Here is a 20234-nt window from a genome sequence, read left to right as displayed (position 1 = left end):
ATATGAGTTCATTGCTTTTCTGGCTCTTATGCGTTTGCCATGGCCTTCAGGCTTGTTTGATCCTGTTGCACGCTCTGGTGTTTGTTTAACTCTTGCGACGTGAATGAGTTCTTGGGTCTTCATTCTCTGCATCCCATGATCTTCTTCAGGCTGGTCATTGCTTGGGTATGGGCTTTCTTTTCTTTAATTTGGCCCATGTTCCCTTTTTATCATTTGTTCGTGGCTTGGCTGGTGCTCCTATCACGCCACTGCATTGTTCTTGCTATGGTATCATTCACCCCTTCCTTGCCTTGTTATTACTTCTGGGCTTGCGGGCTGTAATGCCTGCCATGCCAATTTCTCATAGTATTCATTCTTTTAGTCTTCACTACCCAGCATTCCTGCTAGGCTAGTCCATTCAACACCATGGGCTTTCTCGGCCCACTTCATTCTTTGGGCATCCTTGGCTCATTTCATTTTTCGGGCATCCTTGACCCATTCTATTCGTTCTTACCTCTTTCATTCCCATGGGCTTTTGCTAAGTCCTTTGGGCTTCCCTAGCCCAATTATCACATCCTTTGCCTTTGGGTTTATTAGCCTTTCAAACCAATCCCGTTTACTAATTTCTTTCTTTGGGCTCCTCCGGCCGGTTTTGCTTTCTTTCCATTTCTTATGATTCCTATGAGTTTACTACTTCATTCTTTAGGGCTTTCTCGGCCCGTTTGCTTTCTTTGAGACCACTTATTATTTTGTGGGCTTGTGGACCATCATTTCTGCCATTTTGGCCCAATGGTCTTTACTTTTTTGCTTTCTTTCTCCACCTTTTTCATTGGGCCCTTTTGTCGAAAATGAGCACCAACAAGTATTAATTTTATTTAAATGGTTAACACCCTAACTTATACAATTTGGGTAATGTCTCTAATTATATTATGCTTTAGCCTTTAAGAACACATATATTAATTAAAATATGAAAAATAATAATAAATTTAGTAATTAAAATATTGGACAAGCCAAACTCCCAATTCATTAACAAAAATCAATCCAAATTTCAACGTTTAAAAAAAATGAAAAAGAATTTAAGTAAAGATAGACTTACATTGGAATTTAGATTGATAGATCTAATTTAGCTAAATATTATCTATGATCTAAAAAGATATAGGAGGAATTCTAAGAGAAAGTTCACAGGAATCTTAAATTATATGATCTAAAAGGATATGGGAGGAATTCCGCATACGAAGAAATAACACAAAGCATAAATAGAAATTTTAAAATATAAAAATAGATAAACACATATAAAGTTTTAAAAATCATTAAGTAAAAGTAACCTGGAATCAAGTTGTACTACAATACATGAAAGACATGTTTTGAACCAGATTTTTCATAGTGATAGTGTAGATATCTCATTTTGTACTCGTTAATAACCTCTGGTCCTTAGCCCCAATGATGAGCTTGACATATATTAACCAAAGGTAATTAAAGAGTTCACAATAATTCAAAAGTAATCATAACTCAAAAATGCTCAAATCGCTATTTGAAAATGATGTTGAAAAATAACATTTTCTCACTATTTTGACTAGGGTTGTCCATGGGTTGGGTTCGGTTGGGTTTGGGCTTGACACTGACTTGACCCGACTGGGTCGACTTACCAAAAATGTGACCCGCAACCGACCGAATATATGGGTCAGACCCGGCAGTTCGGGTCATCAGTTGAAAGGGTCGAATTCGTCGGTTAGGCGAGTTTGGGCTTCAAATTGGGGCAATTTTGTGAGTTTACATGAATTTTTTTTAACTCAATTTTCGACAGGCCTTTTGAGCCCAAATTAATGGGCTTACTTTTAATAAATATTTATATATTTTTAAACCATGTATATATATATATATATATATATATATATATATATATATATATATATATATATATATATATATATATATATATATCAAATTGGGCCTTTAAGCTTAGCTTGTATGCCACTACACAACTTTGAATCTTTTGGGCCTCTAGGCCTTATCAGTCCAAATTTAATGTTCCTATCTCATATATAATGACAACAAATACAGTAAATAACACGTAAAAACCTGGGTAAATTAGCAAGCACATAAAAACACACAATCACTTTCTAACCACCTATTAAAACCACACAATAGAAGAAAGAAATATTTTTCAAAATGCCTTAGCCTTAAAACTTGGGCAGTACATAAAAACACACATAATATCAGTTTCTAACCACCTATTAAAACCACACAATACAAGAAAGAAATATTTTTCAAAATGCCTTAGCCTTAAGACCTAGGTAGTACATACAAACACACATAATATCACTTTCTAACCACCTATTAAAACCACACAATACAAGAAATAAATATTTTTCAAAATGCCTTAGCCTTAAGACCTGGGCAGTACCTTAAAAATCCAAAAACAAATCAAGAAAGTATAATAAGCACAAAAGCACATCTCAACCTATTAAACTGCCAAGTTGTGCCAATCATTCCATACATGTAACATAAGCCAGCAAACAAATTTCAACAAATAAATCAATCACAACCACACCACAAGTATGGCAATAACAGATAATAAGAGCATCTTGCAATATTTCCATAGAGTTAGAAAACGCAGAAAGACAGTTATTGCAAGTGTGTAAGACAGTAAACTACCAAGACAATAGCTAGTTATAATTAGTTACAATTATGAAATACTTAAGTATTTCCAAAAAATAGCTTTTCTAAAGCATTAAAGAGCAACTACGCTATAGTTAAGTCCATGACTTGTAGAAAAGAAAACCTATAAACTTAATAAATTTTCTTTCCTATAAGTAAGAGTTGATTTATAAATTATAAGTTAGAAAAACAATATGTCCAAAAGAGCTTCCAAATTGTATCAAAAAATCTGCCTCCTATACAAAATGTGTCCTTCCTCCTACAAGAAAATGGGCAAAAAGATATTTATCAATAGAAATATAAGGACAAAACCAAAAAATACAGAATAGTAATAACCAAAAACAATAGAGAGGGCAGAACAAAACTCAATAGAAATAACAGTAAGGGCAGAAACTTACCCAGTTAGTGATTAGTCATCAACACTAATTGAGATACCTTTGCTTGAGCTTGAACTTCTACCACCTCCTATTGCTGGACTTATAACTAGAAAAGAGAAAAAAAAAATGAAGGCTATTAGATTAAATTTCATTTGAATAAGACACATTTAATAGCACTTAATAGACAAAAAGTTTGAAAGTTAAAATATAACCTAAATCATGAAATTCATCTTCCAAGGCCTCTAACTCATCCTTTGATTTGCAAAAAGAAATTGGAACCAAGGCTTGAAGCCAATCTTGTGCACAAACAAGATTTTGAACATGAGTGGAGAGAGTAAAGTTCGAAATGGATCAAGTATGCGTCCTCCGATGCTAATGCTAACTCAGAAGCATCAGTAGAAAGAGGTACAACCAGCACATCCCAAGCCAATTTGGATAACACTTGATCCCTATTTGAATTGGCCTTCCACCACCCCCAATATCTCAAATTTCACATCCACCTTTCTACTTTCACAATTTTTAACCAAATATTTGTCAATCTCATTGCTACACCCTATGGACTACCATGCCCCTTACTATTAGCTAGATAAGTTTTTTGACAAAAATTACAACCAGCCTTAAAATGACCCTCACCAATATCTATTTTTTCAAAATGGTCCCAAGCAATAGACTTTTTCCTATTGTTAAACACCTTGCCTTTATTTTAGGTGGAAGTAGGGGAACCTCAGCATTAGTTGGAGTGGCAGTAGGTTCAGCTTGGGCAGTAGGTGTTGTTTAGGGAGGGGATGCATCATTAGAGGGTTCCATAATTTAAAGACATCAAATTTATGCATTAGTAAACTACCATAACAATGATACTACTAACCCAGTAACAAGAACACACACAAGTGACACAACAACAACAACATGTCAAAGCAGTAACAAAAACAACAACAAAGTAACAAACAAACAACAACAAGTTAAAAGAGAAACAATTGAAGATAAATGATACCTTAGAGAATCCTTAGCTGTTAGGGATTTGACCTTGAAGAGGAAGCAAAAAGAGTAGCCGACTTGAACAAATTTCAACTCCTGTATAAAATTAGGGTTTCAATTTTTTAAATTAGGAAAACAAAATGAATCAAACAAATTAGCAATAACATACAATCAAATAAAAATGTGTTAGGATTTCATCTTTTAAAATTAGGGGTTCATCTTTTCTTTTTTTCTTTTTTTTTTAAATTTTTATAGTGAAGATAGAAATATATTGGTCACTAAAAAAAAAAAAAACAGAACAAGGAAAAAAATTAGGCAAACACAAACAGGACCACCACACGGTCCAGCCTACACAGGATAAAAATGAAGAAAAAGAACACAAATGAGCACACTCAAATTAGGGGTTCATCTTTGACCCAACAAATCAAATCAAGACAATTAGGGTTTCATATTTGAATCCAATCACTTTGTCTGTTTTGGTCCCCTAATCTTTGAATCAAATTGAAAAGTATAGAGACTAGAGAGAGTGTCTACACCAGATACTATGTTTCGAAGTGGAATCAAGCACATGCAACTCTAGGGTAGTACAGCTAAGCAATTTCTCACAACTATGATCTTTAAGTTTTCAATAAATTGAACAAGATGAATAACCCATATCTCAAAATAGAGAAAAAGATAGATGAAAAAGGAAGAAAATATACCTAAGAGTCTTGAGACTAAGAAGCTGATCCGTGAGCATGAGAAGGCTTAACCCATGGTGGAAAGTGAGGCGAAGCTGTGAGTGTGGTGATGAGGCAGTGGCGACAACAGCTAGGGTTTGGAAAGGAGTGTGGATTGTAAAGGGTATGGAGTGAAGGGTTGAGACTAGAGAGACTTGAGATTGAGAGTAGAGAGAACGGAGACTGAGATTGAGAGTGAGATTTTGATTTATGAAAGAGTGAGATACTAAGAATAGGGAGAAGTCTGAGATGGGATTGAAGACTGAGGCTTTGCATGTGGAACTGTGGAAGACTGATTTCCATTTCAATTTTAGCCGTTTCGAACTTCTAGTGATTTGATTTTTGCTTTTGCGTGGAAGACTCTAGATGCGTGTAGTTCTTAATTTGACAGTGCTTTAGTCTTATCATTCTCAATCTCACGTGCTCACCTCAAAAGAAACAAGATATATATAAATTTTTTTTACTCTAAAACTTTCAGTCGGGTCGGGTTATATGGGTTTTTAAATCCTTAACCCATTACCCGAACCGAATATTCAGGTTTTCTTAGAGAAGGACCCAAACCCGACCGAACATGGGCTTTGGGTTGGTCGGATTCGGTCGGGTCCTAGACCTATTGGACAGCCCTAATTTTGACCATAGCACTTTTTTTTTATAAATTTTTTTTCAAAACCTCTTTCTAGCATTGAACTAAGGCAGAAACTAGTTTTTCTTATTTATTTTCAACACCATTTTCAATTAAAGTCAAAAGTGCTCAAATCGCTATTTGAAAATGATGCTGAAAAATAACATTTTCTCACTATTTTGACCATAGCACTTTTTTTAAAAATAGTTTCCTCTTTCTAGCATTAAACTAAGGCAGAAACTAGTTTTTCTTATTTGTTTTCAAAACCATTTTCAATTAAAGTTGTTCTTGAGTTGTGATTCCTAAAAACTATTGTGTTTTTTAATTATCTTGTTATCTCATTCTAATTTTAGTATTGTAGGCACTGAAGGGTCAGTTAAAAACCTCAAACTTATGATCCTAAGCAAGGTGAATGTTTTTCAACAAACTCCTCCTTTGCTTAATATGATTTGTGAGTTCTTGATATATTTTCTTTATAATTGTTATATTTGTGTCGTTTGATGTTTATAATCCTTTTGACATGTATTAATCTAGTTTTAGGTTGATATAATCTGTTCCTAAGAGAAACCAAGAAGTTAAATGGGTGTCCCTAGTAGGCTTCCTTTGAAATAATATCCACACATACAAATTTAGAAACAAATAACAATAAGTAAAATGAATTTATTTAATCAAAACTATCATATACAAATACATATGTTTAAATTGCAACTTGAAAAAAAAAAAAAAAAGTAGGGTGGAAGAGGGATTCTATGGAAAGAGTAATATTGGTAAATATTTATATATAAGTTTTGAAATTTTGACAATAGATTTTTAGTTGGAGTAGGATTTAAATTTCTGAAACTTAGATGCATGTTGCATGTTTTGTCAAAACACTTATAATTACTTTATCTAAAGAAGATGATAAGAATAATTAAGTGTTGTCTGTATCAACTGAAATTTAGATATATGCTGCATATTTTGTTAAAACACTTATTGTTATTTTATTTAAAATGCATGTTTTGTTAAAACATTTATTGTTACTTTATCTAAAGAAATTGATAAGAACAAATAAGTTGTCTCTATCAACTGAAACTTAGATGCATGTTGCATGTTTTGTTAAAACACTTATTGTTATTTTATCTAAAGAAATTGATAGTTGAAACATTTGTTTTTTATTTTTATTTAAAGAAATTGATAAGAACAAATAAGTTGTTGTCTCTATCTAAAAAAATGTTTTTATTCAAAATATTGTTGTAATTTGGTGAAGCCACTTGGAGCAACCACAGCTTAGAAAAAATTGTTACAATTTAGTGAAGTCACTTGGCAGTTGACGCAACCATGACTTCGAAGCTTTCTATTATAATAACATTTATTGTTATTTTATCTAAAATGCACATTGTATCTTTTGTTAATATACTTATTGCTATTTTATCTAAAATACATGTTGCATATTTTGTTAAAACACGTATTGTTACTTTATCTAAAGGAATTGATAAAAATAAATAAATTGGTGTTTATATCAACTGAAACTTAAATGCATATTGCATGTTTTGTTAAAACAATTATTGTTATTTTATCTAAAGAAATTGATAACAAAAAAAGTTGTTGTCTTATCTAAAACATGTTTTTATACAAAATATTGCTATAATTTGGTGTAGCCATTTGGTGTAACTACAGGAAAAAAATTGTTGCAATTTAGTGAAGCTACTTGGTGCAACTGTGGCTTTTAAAGCTAATTTTATTATATAGTATATTATATGATATGATATATATGTGATTGATGTCAATGCTTCATGTCCCTAGAATAATATTCCACATGTCACTACAAAAAACGGGGTCTATGGCCGCGTTTCAAAAACGCGGCTATAGACCCCAAAAACGCGGCTATAGGCTATAGCCGCGTTTTCTAGAGCCGCGTTTACAACCGAGGCCTAAGCGGCGCAGCAACAGCCCCTGCGGGTCTATAGCCGCGTTTTTATAACCGCAGCTAAAGGTCAAGCCTAAAGCCGCGTTTTTTAACCACGGCAATAGGCATTGGGTCTATAGCCGCGTTTTTTAAAAACGCGGCTACAGACCCACTTTAAGCTGCGTTTGTAACCGCGGCTATAGGTTTTATTAAAAACAAAAAAAAAATTTCTGGGTTTATTTTTTTCCTCCGAAAATTCAAAATTCAAACAAAAAAAATTCAAAATTAATCACAAACCCAGAAAATCCAAAACCAAACACAAACCCAAAAAATTCAAAATCAAACACAAACTCATTTAAAAAATTCAAAATCAAACACAAACCCATTTAAAAAATTCAAAATCAAACACAAAAGCACAACCTCAAGATCACAAACCCATTTAAACATAAGCACTATAGCACAAATTCAAGCACATATCCAAAAAATTCAAAATCAAATAATTCCACCAATGTAAAACCCATACATATAAACACATAAATATTACTCCCAATGCTCATAAAGTTTAAATAAAAATAAGCTCTAGCAAAAGTATAATACCCATAAGAAGATTAGAAATTTTTTACCTTAAATAGTAGAGATAGATGAACCTTAGCTTCTCCCATGAATATTTCCGGTCATCTTTGCCGGAAAAATGAAAAGAACCATTGTGTTGTGTTGAGAGAAAAAGAAAATAATGGATGTGTTGAGAGAAAAAGAAAAGACAAGAAAAGAAGAACACGGGCATTAGAGAGAAAAGATAGATATTTTGAATGGAGTGGTAGGGATTAAATGGGGTAGGTGAGTGGTCAGGTCATTACTTTTTTATTTTTTAAAAAGTAGACCTATAGCCGCGTTTTTAAAAACGCGGCTATAGGTCCTACTTTGTTAGAAATATAATATTTTATTATTCTACATATCTCAGCGTACTCCATTTTTGTTTTTTGTGTTACCTATAGCCGCGTTTTAAAAAACGCGGCTATAGGTCCTCCATTAAAAAAATAATTTAGTCCGCTCAAAGCTCATGCCGAATGTGTATTTGGCCTGTTACCTATAGCCGCGTTTCTAAAAACGCGGCTATAGCCCCAACTTTAAAAAAAAATTTATTGGGCTGTACATGCTATGAAGGTGAAAAGTAAAATTTGACTGGACCTATGGCCGCGTTTTCAGAAACGCGGCTATAGGCCCTTAAAAAAACGCAGCTACACACATACAAACACGGCTATAAACCTTACCTAGAGCTGCGTTTTTTAAAACGGAGCTCTAGGTTATGTCTAAAGCTGCGTTTTATAAAAAACGCGGCTAGAGGTTAGGTCTATTGCCGCGTTTCCTAAAAACGCAGCTATAGGTTTGGTCTATAGCCGCGTTTCTTTGAAACGCGGCTATAGGTCAAGTATAGCTGCGTTTTTTTTTAAACGTGGCTAAAAAACGCGGCTACAGCCCGCGTTTTTTGTAGTGTGTTATAATATTCAACATGTTTTAAGTTTGGTAGCAACTACCCCATCTGTTTTCTTCTTCAAATTTGGTCGGTGCAGCCCTACTTATAGTTTTTCATTGACAAATGCATTGGGTGATTGGGGTGAAAATTCACCATACTTTCTGCAAAATGAAAAATCTTCCTCTGGGTTTCAAGTTGACCAATTTTTGTTTCATCTTGCTAAAGAGGAAATCACTCACTCCTAGTCTTATTAGTAACAAATTATATACACTTTTTTCTTTCTATTTGTAGTTTCTTACTTCATCATATTGATTGTCAACTATTTTTGACCCACTGCGCACTTTTAGCATGATAATCACTTCACAAGTATAAGTGTTTGTGGGGTGTGGGGGTAAAAGCCGAAATTCAAGTTTCCAGAAAGGAGCTTCACACACATATACAATTAGATTAGGTTAAAGTAGAATTTTATCTATCTCAAAAAAAAAAAAAAAACCATTTCCATTGACAATGACAACGTGTCAGATTATTTTTTATTTATTTATTTATTTTTGTTGTTGAAAAAGTACAAAGTTTTCTACTATGAGTTTTACTAACGTATGTCCTTAAGGTATATGCTAGTAAACCATTTTACGAAATTTTTTTAATGAAAAAGCGAAAAAGTAATTAAATTTTTTAAGGCTTTTTCAATTTCTTATAAAATATTTTTTAAATTAGATGATTAATGTGTGCCCTAAGGACATATATTAATCGGACTCTACTACTATTTATTGTCAAATGAATAGTCATATTAATGAAAAAAGTATAAACATTACATATCTAAGTAAAGAAACTATTTTTAAATTTGGGGGGTTGCTTTCTTTTAAGCAAGAGGGGTAATTATTCAGTACTACCATAAATACAGTGACATAGTTGTAGTACTCAATCCTCTTTTATGATTGGTTTGTAAGTTTTATTAATTAAATTGATCGGGAGTTCCTCAATTGATGTGAGAGGAAATAATACCATATTGTTGTACTTCAATAGTACTAAATAAAATTTTTAAACAAGAGATGCGTAATATATTTTTTAATGAGTTACAAGAGATGCATAATTTTGCAGGTGAAATCTACTTCAAATATTTCAATTTGCTTAAAAAAAAAAAAATTTTACTTCTTTTTATAAGTTTACACTTTTAGGATAAGTAGTAAGTTGCCCTTGTACCAATATTTGGTTTCACTCATTGAACTAGTCTATAGCCATGTTTGAAGAGAAATGTTTAAACCACAATCACCATATATTACAAACTTTTCGATTAGCACAAACATTTCATTTAACCGATTTGTTAATCAATGTTAATCTGATTCCTAATTAGCCTAAACTTGCTATATAACTGATTTGTTAATCATTATTAATCTGTTTCTTAATGAACTATCCTCAAAATATAAACAAGAACCAATTATATATTCTTTTGAATTCTTTGAAACGAACAAAACTAATGGAAGATGGGGTTTTGCTAACGGAATCAAATTTCGGAGTATAAAATCTAATTTTTCAAATTTTAGGGAGTAAAATCTAAACAACCTCAAACTTTAAGGGTGTACTTTGCAATTATTCAAACTCTTTTTATCCAAGTTACAATTGATCAAGAAGGAGGTGTCGACTCCCAGTTGTTGTAACACCTTATGGCCAACGGCAAACTCCTATCGCAAGTGGGGATTAGTCGAGGTGTGTGTAAGGTCTAGGCACCACGTTGAAAACCAAAAAAAAAAAAAAAAGGAGTCCACCTTAAATTCTCCCCATCAAAAAATACAAATAGTTTACTGACTCACAAAGTTCTTAACCCAATTTTGATTCCATTAAGCACTTTCCCAAGACTTGTTATCCAATAAACCAATTTTTTTTTTTTTGAACCACCACAGCCAAACGCATTCAAAGTTGTTGACTCCCCCTATAGATGATATTTTGATCTCGTCTCCCACCACCCCAAACCTTTAAACTTCCTACCATACCCCTATCATCAACCCAAAATCCCCAACTATACCCCTAAGCTACACCCCCCCTCCCCGGCTCCCCCTACTAATATAAAACCAAACCCATCATCAATCAATCCTTTCATCACAAATACAAAGGGACAACTTCGTCATTTTGGGAAAAAGAAGAAGAAAGGAAAGGACCAAATATACAAAGGAAAGGAAAAGAGAAAGAAAGGAAAAGAGAGAAAGAGAGAGAAGAAAATCAAAAGAAAGATGTATGTGAAGGCGGTGCGACCCACGGATCTGAACCGGAACACAGAATGGTTCACGTACCCGGGCGTGTGGACCACCTACATTCTCATCCTCTTCTTCTCGTGGCTCATCGTTCTCTCCGTTCTCAATTGCTCTTCTGGCTTGGCTTGGACCATAGTCCACCTCGCTCATTTTCTCGTACTTTCTTTTTCTCTCTCTCTCAGTTTAGGGTTTCAAACTGGTTGACTTTTTTATCTGAATTTGTTAATTTATGCTAGTTTTGTTATTTAGGGGATTAGATGAGCTAATTAGTTGAATCATGGATTTAATTTTATCGTTTTCAGCTTAATTTGGAAATAGTGTTTTGGTTTTTTGATTTGGGGATTTTTTTTTGTTAATTTTTGTATAGGTTAGGAGCTTAGGTATGTGTGGAGCTGAAATTCTTGACATGTATAGCGAAAGCTTTTAGTAAAATTGGGAAAAAGGTGAAAAATTAGTAATTGCACTTGGTTTATGATGGTTTTGTGATCGAATTTGTATAGGATCGTCGATTCATTTCACGGTTTAGATTTTTATTTTCTTGTATTTAACGGTTTACATGATATTGCGTGTTTGAAATACATATTAGATTTGTAATATTTAATCTAAACTATCAAATGAATTCATCTCGGATGGAGATTTGTGTTGAGCTGAAATTTTGGATTTAGTGAGCTTTTAGTGGAGTTGGGAAACTGGGAAATTAGTGGTTGGAAATGGTTCATGATAGTCTGGTTAGTTTTTGGATGGGTGAAATGGGAATATTCCTGATAAGTTTTGATTAAAGAAACTGAATTTGTATAGAGTTTAAGGCACGCTTTGTATTGCACCTTAGCTATGCGTTTAGCTGAATACTCAATATAAGTGTTTAGTTTGATTGGGAAAGAATGAAAAATTAGTAGGAGGATGGTTTAGGATACTGTTGTTAATTTTTGGATACTAAAATGGAAACTTTTTGACAATTTTGTGATAAAAATAACTGAAATCTTTAGCTTATCCCAAGAAAAAACATAACTGAATTTTGAATAGAGGTTAGGGCAAGTTCTGTGTTGGAGCTTAGCTCTGTGTTGAGCTGAATTTTGGATATGTAAGTTTCAATTGAATTGGGGAGGTATAGAAAATTAGTGGTTGGACATGGTTCAGGCTAGCATTGTTAATCTTTTAGATGCTAGAATGGAAATAGACAAATTTGTGATAAAAAAGTAACTAAATTTGTTTAGAGCTTAGGGCACACTTTCTTTTGGAGGCTTTTAAAAAAAAAAAAAAATTTTGCTAAGCAGAAATACGGGTTGGAGGCTTAGAGCTTTAGTTCTTTGCTGAGCTGAATTTTGGATATAGTAAGCTTGTAGTTGAATTGGGAAAAGGTGGCAAATTTGTGGTTGGACATGGTATATTGTAAAGTTTTGGATTCTGAAATGGAAATATTTTTGACAATTTTGTGATAAAAGTAACCGAATTTTTGTAGCTGAGGACGGTGGAAGGTAATGGTATGCAGTACAGAAAGTGACTAAATGGTTAGGACTTAGGAGATATAATAATATTCTTTCAGTATTAAGAGCATTAATAGCTTGTATGCTATGAGTCAGCCTCTTTCTGAGGTGGGCCTTGAGCACTCTCTTCATGGTTCAACTAATTAGACGCATGGTTTCTTATTGCTGAAGATGCTAGGTGCACCTGTGAAACAGGCAGAGAGAGTTTAATATAAAGGATAACTACTCTATAAAGACTTGGGGAAAGTATGCCTGATAGAAAGATGTATTATATTTCTTGAGCATCATGTCACTTTTAAATTTCTTTGTATCTCTTGGTCTGAAGTGTGTCTCCATAATCCCATAATCATTGTTGATGAGCTACTTCTGAATTTGATTAATTATCCAAAAATAAAAAAAATCCCCATTTTTGTAACTTATTAATATGAGGTATTGGACAATATATCATTGTGAGCATCCATATCTTAATAAATTGGTATAATTTTAGCTATGGAGATCTTTCCCCTATATCTTGGTTCAGTTTTGTCCAGCTTTTGCGGCAAATCTATTCTGAATTATTGTAACATGTTAATTTGATAATAAATTCACTATCATGTGAATGAATGGTCACACTTGAAAACCTTAGAAGTAAATGTTTCATATCAAATATGGTGAAACTGCAATCAGCAACCTAATAAGTAGCCACTAAATGTTATTGTTTTAGCATTATTCCTGAATTATCTCTTGTTGTTTACCCTTTCCCCCTTCTACTTGAGTTTGGTAATCACATTTCTTTTTCACTTGGAAAATCATCTAGAGGAATGAAGATAAATAGTCTGTCCTTGGTTTTTAGCATCCTTGTTTTGGCATTGTTGCAATGTTTGCTTTCCTTCAGAGTATGCATGTTTGCAAGTCAAGTATCTGCTTGATGAGAAAAAGGCCATTATTAAAATAAGTATCCATTATCTAGAAAATAAATTTATGTATTTATCTTCCCTTTGCAAAGTTATAACTTCCAGCTATCAACATAAGTTTCTTATTGTTTTCATATCATGATTTTATTTTTTCTTCATTCAGGTTACTTATCACTTCTTTCATTGGAAGAAGGGAACACCATTTGCCGATGACCAAGGTATCTACAACAGGTTGACCTGGTGGGAGCAGATAGACAGTGGCAAGCAGCTCACTCGCAACAGAAAGTTTTTGACTGTGGTGCCTGTTGTGCTGTTAGTATTTCTCATTTCATTTCTTACATGAAAATATGAAATGTATGTTGTAGTTATAGCATCACTACCCCAATTTCCTTTTAGTTGAAAAAATATAATTGGCACATGAGGTGGAACCGCCTGGGGGGGGGGGGGGGGGGACTTGAGAAGGTGGTTGTTGGCATCACCGATGATTGTACCCCACAATATAGGAATTTCTATACAAGGAGTGTGCCTTCGAATATTATCTTAAGTGCTCTCTTAAAACTATCATTTTTGTGGGTTGATGTTGTCAGACCGTGAGTTATGCTATTTCACCTCAAAACCAATTGGTGATGAGGAAAACACACTCAATATAGCCCTTGACATCACATCATGTGGACCTGTTTTTAGAGTGGTTGTAGAGAGTCAAATTGTGGTCTCTCCAACAATCCCTCCCTTACAATGACACTTTCGTAACTCGAATTTATGACCTTGGCTTTGATACAATTTGTCGGACCATGAGTTATGCCATTCCACCTCAAAACCAATTGGTGATGAGGAAGACACTCAAATCTTTTATAGCCTTCGACATCATACCACGCGGGCCTATTTTTAGAGTGGTTGTAGGGGGTCAAATTGTGGTCTCCCTAACAAATGTCTTCTGTGGGGACTCCGTAAGGCACTGTAGAGTTAAGTTGGATTTGAAAACTTTCTTTTGCTGTGCAATTGAACCCTGGTTATCCTTCCCCCCCCCCCCCCCCCCCCCCACAAAAAAAAAAATCCCACCCAAGGAATGTTAATGCCACGATTTATGTCATTATTGATTGGAATAGTTGATCTACCTGACTCTGGCCAGACCTTTGCTTACTCATGATTTATTGCTTTTCTTGATTGTAGAAGAGTCTCTCTCTTGTAGGAAAGTCTTTGTTTGTTTCTTGAACATAGATATCAAACTCTTAAGACTAATTGCTAGGGGTTTCATGAAATATTTTCTGAGTTCAGGTACTCAAGACATTAAAGATTTGTTCAAATTAGGAGTACCCTTATAAGAACCATTCTTTGATAATCATATGTTTCATTTGGCAGGTATTTGATAGCCTCACATACAACGGACTATCAGCACCCTATGCTCTTCTTCAACACGTTAGCAGTTTTTGTGCTGGTGGTTGCAAAGTTCCCGCACATGCACAAGGTCCGTATATTTGGAATCAATGCTGATCAATGAACTGTGAAGAAATTCAAGTTTGGTTTACCTCCAGTTCCTAGGCTGATCATTTTGATACTCCAATTGATATCCCTGTACAGACGTTAAAACTGGAAAGGGTGTAATATTTTTCCTGTTAGTGAAAATTTTACATATATTGCTTTTCATTATATTTTCAAGAGAAATACTTTCGTTGTATTCTCTGTGTACCTGCTAACATTGGTGAACTCTCGTGCTATGCTATTCTAGTCCATTGTCACCTGGCGCAAATGGCTTTTAGTTTGTTTCATGTAAAATGAAAAGAAAAAAAAATTTGTAAAGATTGCTTTTGCTTACTAGACTCATTGTCTCTCAATGATAATGCTCATTGGTAGGTGAATGAGGTGCCGGATCCAGTCCCATTCTACTGGTGCAGCTTAAAACTATATCATTGGGCCTGTGTACAAAATTTCTTTGTTCCAAATAAGCAGGCTCTCAACCTATGGGTTATGAGGTTATTGTTATTGCTGAGATGGTGAAGTCATGATGAACCCAACTGCCATTTCAGGTGCTCCTAGCACATGAATGTTTGAACTGTTCAAATGACCAAATTTTGTAAATCTGGCAACATTTAGTCCCATAGTTGTCCGTGAATGGAGCGTATCAACGAATTCGAGGTAGTTAAAAATACAAATCCATGCAGGAGCTCATAATATATCTTGCTGAGATACGATTTGATAACATGACAATGCGGTGGAATCCACTGCTAAATAATCTGTGGAAAGTGGAAAGTGGAAAGTGGAAAGTGGAAAGCTTACACCACGGTTGACCTGGTCATCCGAGTCCTACCAACTATGTGTTTGTTTTTTTTGGTTGATAAGCAACCTACTATGATCTCCTACTGTTAGGTAGTAAAACAGTGAGTGCAGCATCATATTCATTTCACAAGCTTTTAGATTATAGAATATTGCTACTTAGTGACACTGCAATTGACTGCAAATTTTGTTTCGTTTCAAGGAAAATGCCAAAGCTCAGTTTCCTCCGATACTTCCATGCCAACTACTAACAGTACTTTTACGCAAGATAGTAAGAACATAACCTGGTAATAGTTCTTCTATGACTGCAACATTTACCATAACTTGATGGAGTGGTCGACTATGAATTGTAGAGATTCACAATTTTTCCTCTACAACTTCAGAATTGTGGCAAAATATGTGATACAAAAATTGTTCAAACTTTCTTGTTGGATAAAATGCAATGAAGTGAATGTGCATTTCAAGGCAAAATTTGAAAAATAATATTATTTTAATAATAATTATATAAATTTGGCACTATTTTGAAGTTATTTGGTAATTTAACATTTTTTTTAAATGTGTTTTAAAAATACGACTCCGAAAGCATGATTTCACTTAAAATTGAGTAAAATGAGTTGAAATTCTGTTTTAAAAATGTGATTTTAAGTGATGAATTAGTGTTTCTAAAACATGATTTAAAAAGAAAAAGGCTAAATGACTAAGTAACTTTAAAATCATGTCAAGTTAAATATTAACATCTTAAAAAGATATTATATTGTAAATTTTGTCTTCATTCGGATACAAATGTATAGAACAATATTGGCCCCAGACAACACAATAATCTGAGGCCCTAGGTTGTTAATTTTGCATTATGCACTTGCATATCACCAATTTGGTATCCAAACAATTGTAAACCTCCATAGACTTCATTTTAAATGTCGCTGTTAGGATTCAAATATTAAGAACTTGGTTCTCTACATAGGGCAATGCTGATCAGATTTCTCTCTCTCTCTCTCTCTCTCAAAAGAAGTGTATTGATACATGCAAAGTTTCGTTTCAAATGTGGAGTGCATGTGCATCAAGCAAAAGGTACCGCGCTTATAAAATTATAGGTATCAAATTTGAATTTGGGGAATTATTCAGTGTTGGAATAATTTGGAAAAGCAAAACCATCCACGAGTAAGAAAAGCAACACATTGCATGCATTAATTAAAGAAAACGGTCATTTTCATTTAGTGGTTATAGAAACTTGCCGACAGTTGAATTTATGAGCAAAATCTATAGAATATTCATAATAAACATTTAGCTATTTGAGGTTTTCCATGGTATATATGTTTGCATATTTTTTACTCTACGGAAAAGAATGAGCATATATAATATGGGAATTTCCTTAAAACTCTTCAAAAGATATACTATAATAGCAAAACTTGAAAGGTAGTCTAATTAAATTCTTGTTTAGATGATCCATCAAGGCACCAAACAAGTAAGTTATGTTATCATTTTGGTCTTCCGATCCTTTTGAATTAATCTTTTCCATTAATAGCTATGCGTGGTCACAAAAACTTTGAACCTATCCACCACCCTTGGTGCTCAAGGAATATATGGTTTGTCAACTTGGACCAAAGTTATGTTGGGGTGGCTGGATATTCTAGTTTCCAAACAGTACATAGACAAAGGACAGAGTAGAATTAAACAGATTATATATAAACTAAATGACTTAATTTGGCAAGAGAAAAAGACCTCCATGATAGAAGGTGGTAGATCTATAAACATTTCCTAGTTATTATGCACACACCAAGTGGCTTACAGCAAAGAACCAAAATAAAGTAATTTATAAATGGAGGGTATAGATCTAGATCGATCAACTTAGTGGGGTGTATTATTCTTCAGCACACTTGCCTAGGGGAATGTTTGTGGGTCCCTTACCAGGACCAAAGAAGGGAGGGTTTGTCAGAACTTTGACAATCTTTCGATTAGAAAAAAAGAAAGAAAGAATGAAAGGGGTGGGCATGGAAGCAATGATCATTTGTTATAATGGTGGCAATGTGAGGGAGTCTTTAAAACTATTTAGATATAGAAGTCAGTAGGTGAACTTTTTGGTTGAGGCAGGTTTAGTGGTTCTAACATTGTGTTGAGTTACTTTTCTGAAGACTCATTTATAACAATGTCATGTGGAGGGATCAGATTTCTCACCTGACTATCTAGCTCTTTTTTTTCTCCCTCGCTCTTCTTCTTAGAGATTTGCTTTGATGGCTAGAAGAATCTATGTGGTGCTATATAAAAGCTTTAAAAAAAAAAAAAACCTGTTTACAAACAGCAAGAAAACAAAATAGGGAGAGAGAGAGATGGAAGTAACTCAAATCCACTGTTACAACCCTTACAAGTCCCTAAAACAATTAACAACAACAACTACTTGTTTTCCATATTGAAAAAATACTATAAATAAAAGCATTTTTTTTTCATGCATGAAAATCCTTACAAACTTGCACATTTACATAATTATTTGGATGAAGAATAACTTGCACATTATACAATCTTTTTTGTACCAAGCCAATGTGACACAGAATATGGTGGGTTTCCTTTCATCTAGCTTGATTTGTGATAGAAGAAATTACATCAAATGAAGGGCATGTTGCATGCCTTCTCTACTTCTTAACCCTAAAAAATATGGGCATATGTTGATCTTCTACCCTTACTGAGTATCCCATCTCACCCTTCTCTGAAGCCAATCTAAAATAAGCTTCAAAATCCCACCATGCTCATCAAAGAGTAAATAAGATTAATTATTAATAGTAAATAGAGAAACAAAAGGAGAAAAAAAAAACCCATGTATCCTATCTGTTAGCTATGAAAAATCCAGACAAGTAACCCACCAATTAATAGAAGGTTAATTAAGACCCATAATTAAAAGAAGAAGAAAAAAAAAAAAAAACCAAAAATAACCCAGGCTATCTTTTATCTTTCTTTACCATGATCCACCACCTAGCATCCCAGTCCAATACCCAGCTGAATCTCCTTGCTCTTTGTTTTGTTCAATACCATTTGTGGTACTTGAGACTTGTTTCAAATCTTCAAATGGAAACAAAAGCCTGCCACTGTTCTCTTGAACACCTTGAAAACTTCCATACCCACTTCCAACTCCAAGCCCATCCAGAGAGAAATTCAGAGTTGGCTTGAAATCATGTACTAGAGGAAACCCAGATGTATAAACTGAGTTTGGATCCTGAACTGGCATGGGCATGAAGGAATTGAAACCCCTTGAAGTAATTCCAGTAAGAAGCTCCAAAGCAGAAAGTTGATGAGATGCAGTAGTGGTATTGGTAGTAGTAGAAGAAGTACCAGAAATTTGGTTCTTGTTGCTGTTATCATTATTAATGCTAGGTACTTGAACCAATTCTGTGATAGTTCTGAAATCTTGCGTGGTTGGGAAACCCAAGTTTAGATCATGACCTTCATGGATCTTAGGGTTTTGAGTGGAAGATTGTGACAGGCTTTGGGGTGTGACCAAATCAGGAAGCTTATTTTTTGATGAAGTATTAGAGGAAGAAGAATTAGAAGAAGAAGAGGCTGACCTCTTGTTCTTTCTTGAACCCCCACCAACAGGAATGTTTCTCAGAGAACCACCTTCAGTCCAATACCTTCTACAAGTCTTGCAAAAGTATCTAGGCTGTGTGAGGCTGTAGTTGTTGTAGTAGCAGAACTTGGTGTTAGTTGAATTGCACCTTGGACAGTTTAGGGCTTGTTCTTTCTGAGGCCTTGCTTTCCTTTCTAAACTTGCAGGCTTTGGACATGTGTTGGAGATTATCTCTTCTATTGGTTTCACCACAATCTCCTATAGAGAGACAGTAACAAACAAAAGGAAAAAATGAAAAAAAATAAAAAAAGAAAACAGACATAAAGAAAAAAACCAGAACTTCAAGATCAAGGAAAGATCAGAAACTAAACAAACAAACAAAACAAGCAAAGCAAAACAAGTTAGCTGCTTTTACACTTAAAAAAGAAAAAAAGGGTTTCTTTTCCTTTATCATATACACAAAAGAGAAAGATAAAGTGAAATACATGTTGAAGAACTGATAAGAACTAAATCCAAATAGGTGGGGACTTAGACACACTAGCCATGAACACCATCATCTTTTTTTACCAAAAAAAGTACCCAATAAACATCTAGAAAAGCTAGCTAGCAAGAAAAAGAAAGAAAATTACAGCCTTGTGTACAGAATTGAAAACCAAAAGACCAAGTGATATAGATCTATCTACCTGTGGCCATTGAGCAGTGTCCATGGATGTTGCAACTGAAAGAAGATAAGGAAAATAAGGAAATGATGTGTTCAAAGAGAGTAAAAATGAGCTCCTTTCCTTGAAACTGGTTATAAGAGCAGGAAAAGGAATGTTTAAGACGGTTTGGGTGGACGTCTTATGTATGTATCACCCTTGTCTCTTCCTTGCTTTATGTGCTGTTTGTACTGTATATGAGAATGTGAGAGAGAGAGGATAAAATACTATTATATTCTAATTATTTGAGTAATGCCGATTTGTAGATTAAATAATAATTTGTTTAAGGTGCACATGTAGTCACTCTTTTTTGCTTAGGCTGTTTTTGAGTTTTAGTTAATTCAACTAATAAAGTTATTTATTTTTAAATAAAAATGATATTTATATAAATTTTAAAATA

General features: G+C 34.0%; 2 protein-coding genes across 2 annotated transcripts; one reads left to right on the top strand and one right to left on the bottom strand.

Moving 5' to 3' along the window:
• The first annotated feature begins 10560 nt into the window (after window positions 1-10560).
• LOC142621816 (uncharacterized) lies at window positions 10561-15048 on the top strand. Its single transcript, XM_075795181.1, has 3 exons — window positions 10561-11091; window positions 13476-13624; window positions 14672-15048. The coding sequence occupies exons 1-3, from the start codon at window positions 10915-10917 to the stop codon at window positions 14808-14810; spliced, it is 465 nt and encodes a 154-aa protein (XP_075651296.1). The 5' UTR covers window positions 10561-10914; the 3' UTR covers window positions 14811-15048.
• A 3013-nt stretch (window positions 15049-18061) lies between these two features.
• LOC142637400 (dof zinc finger protein DOF4.6) lies at window positions 18062-19978 on the bottom strand. The gene is made up of 2 exons (XM_075811676.1): window positions 19820-19978; window positions 18062-19394 (listed from the first exon to the last, which is right to left on the bottom strand). The coding sequence occupies exons 1-2, from the start codon at window positions 19841-19843 to the stop codon at window positions 18528-18530; spliced, it is 891 nt and encodes a 296-aa protein (XP_075667791.1). The 5' UTR covers window positions 19844-19978; the 3' UTR covers window positions 18062-18527.
• Between the last annotated feature and the right edge of the window lie 256 nt (window positions 19979-20234).

Source organism: Castanea sativa, chromosome 1, assembly GCF_040712315.1.
Source record: "Castanea sativa cultivar Marrone di Chiusa Pesio chromosome 1, ASM4071231v1".
Classification (NCBI taxonomy): domain Eukaryota; kingdom Viridiplantae; phylum Streptophyta; class Magnoliopsida; order Fagales; family Fagaceae; genus Castanea; species Castanea sativa.
This window is presented reverse-complemented; position numbering and strand designations above follow the sequence as displayed.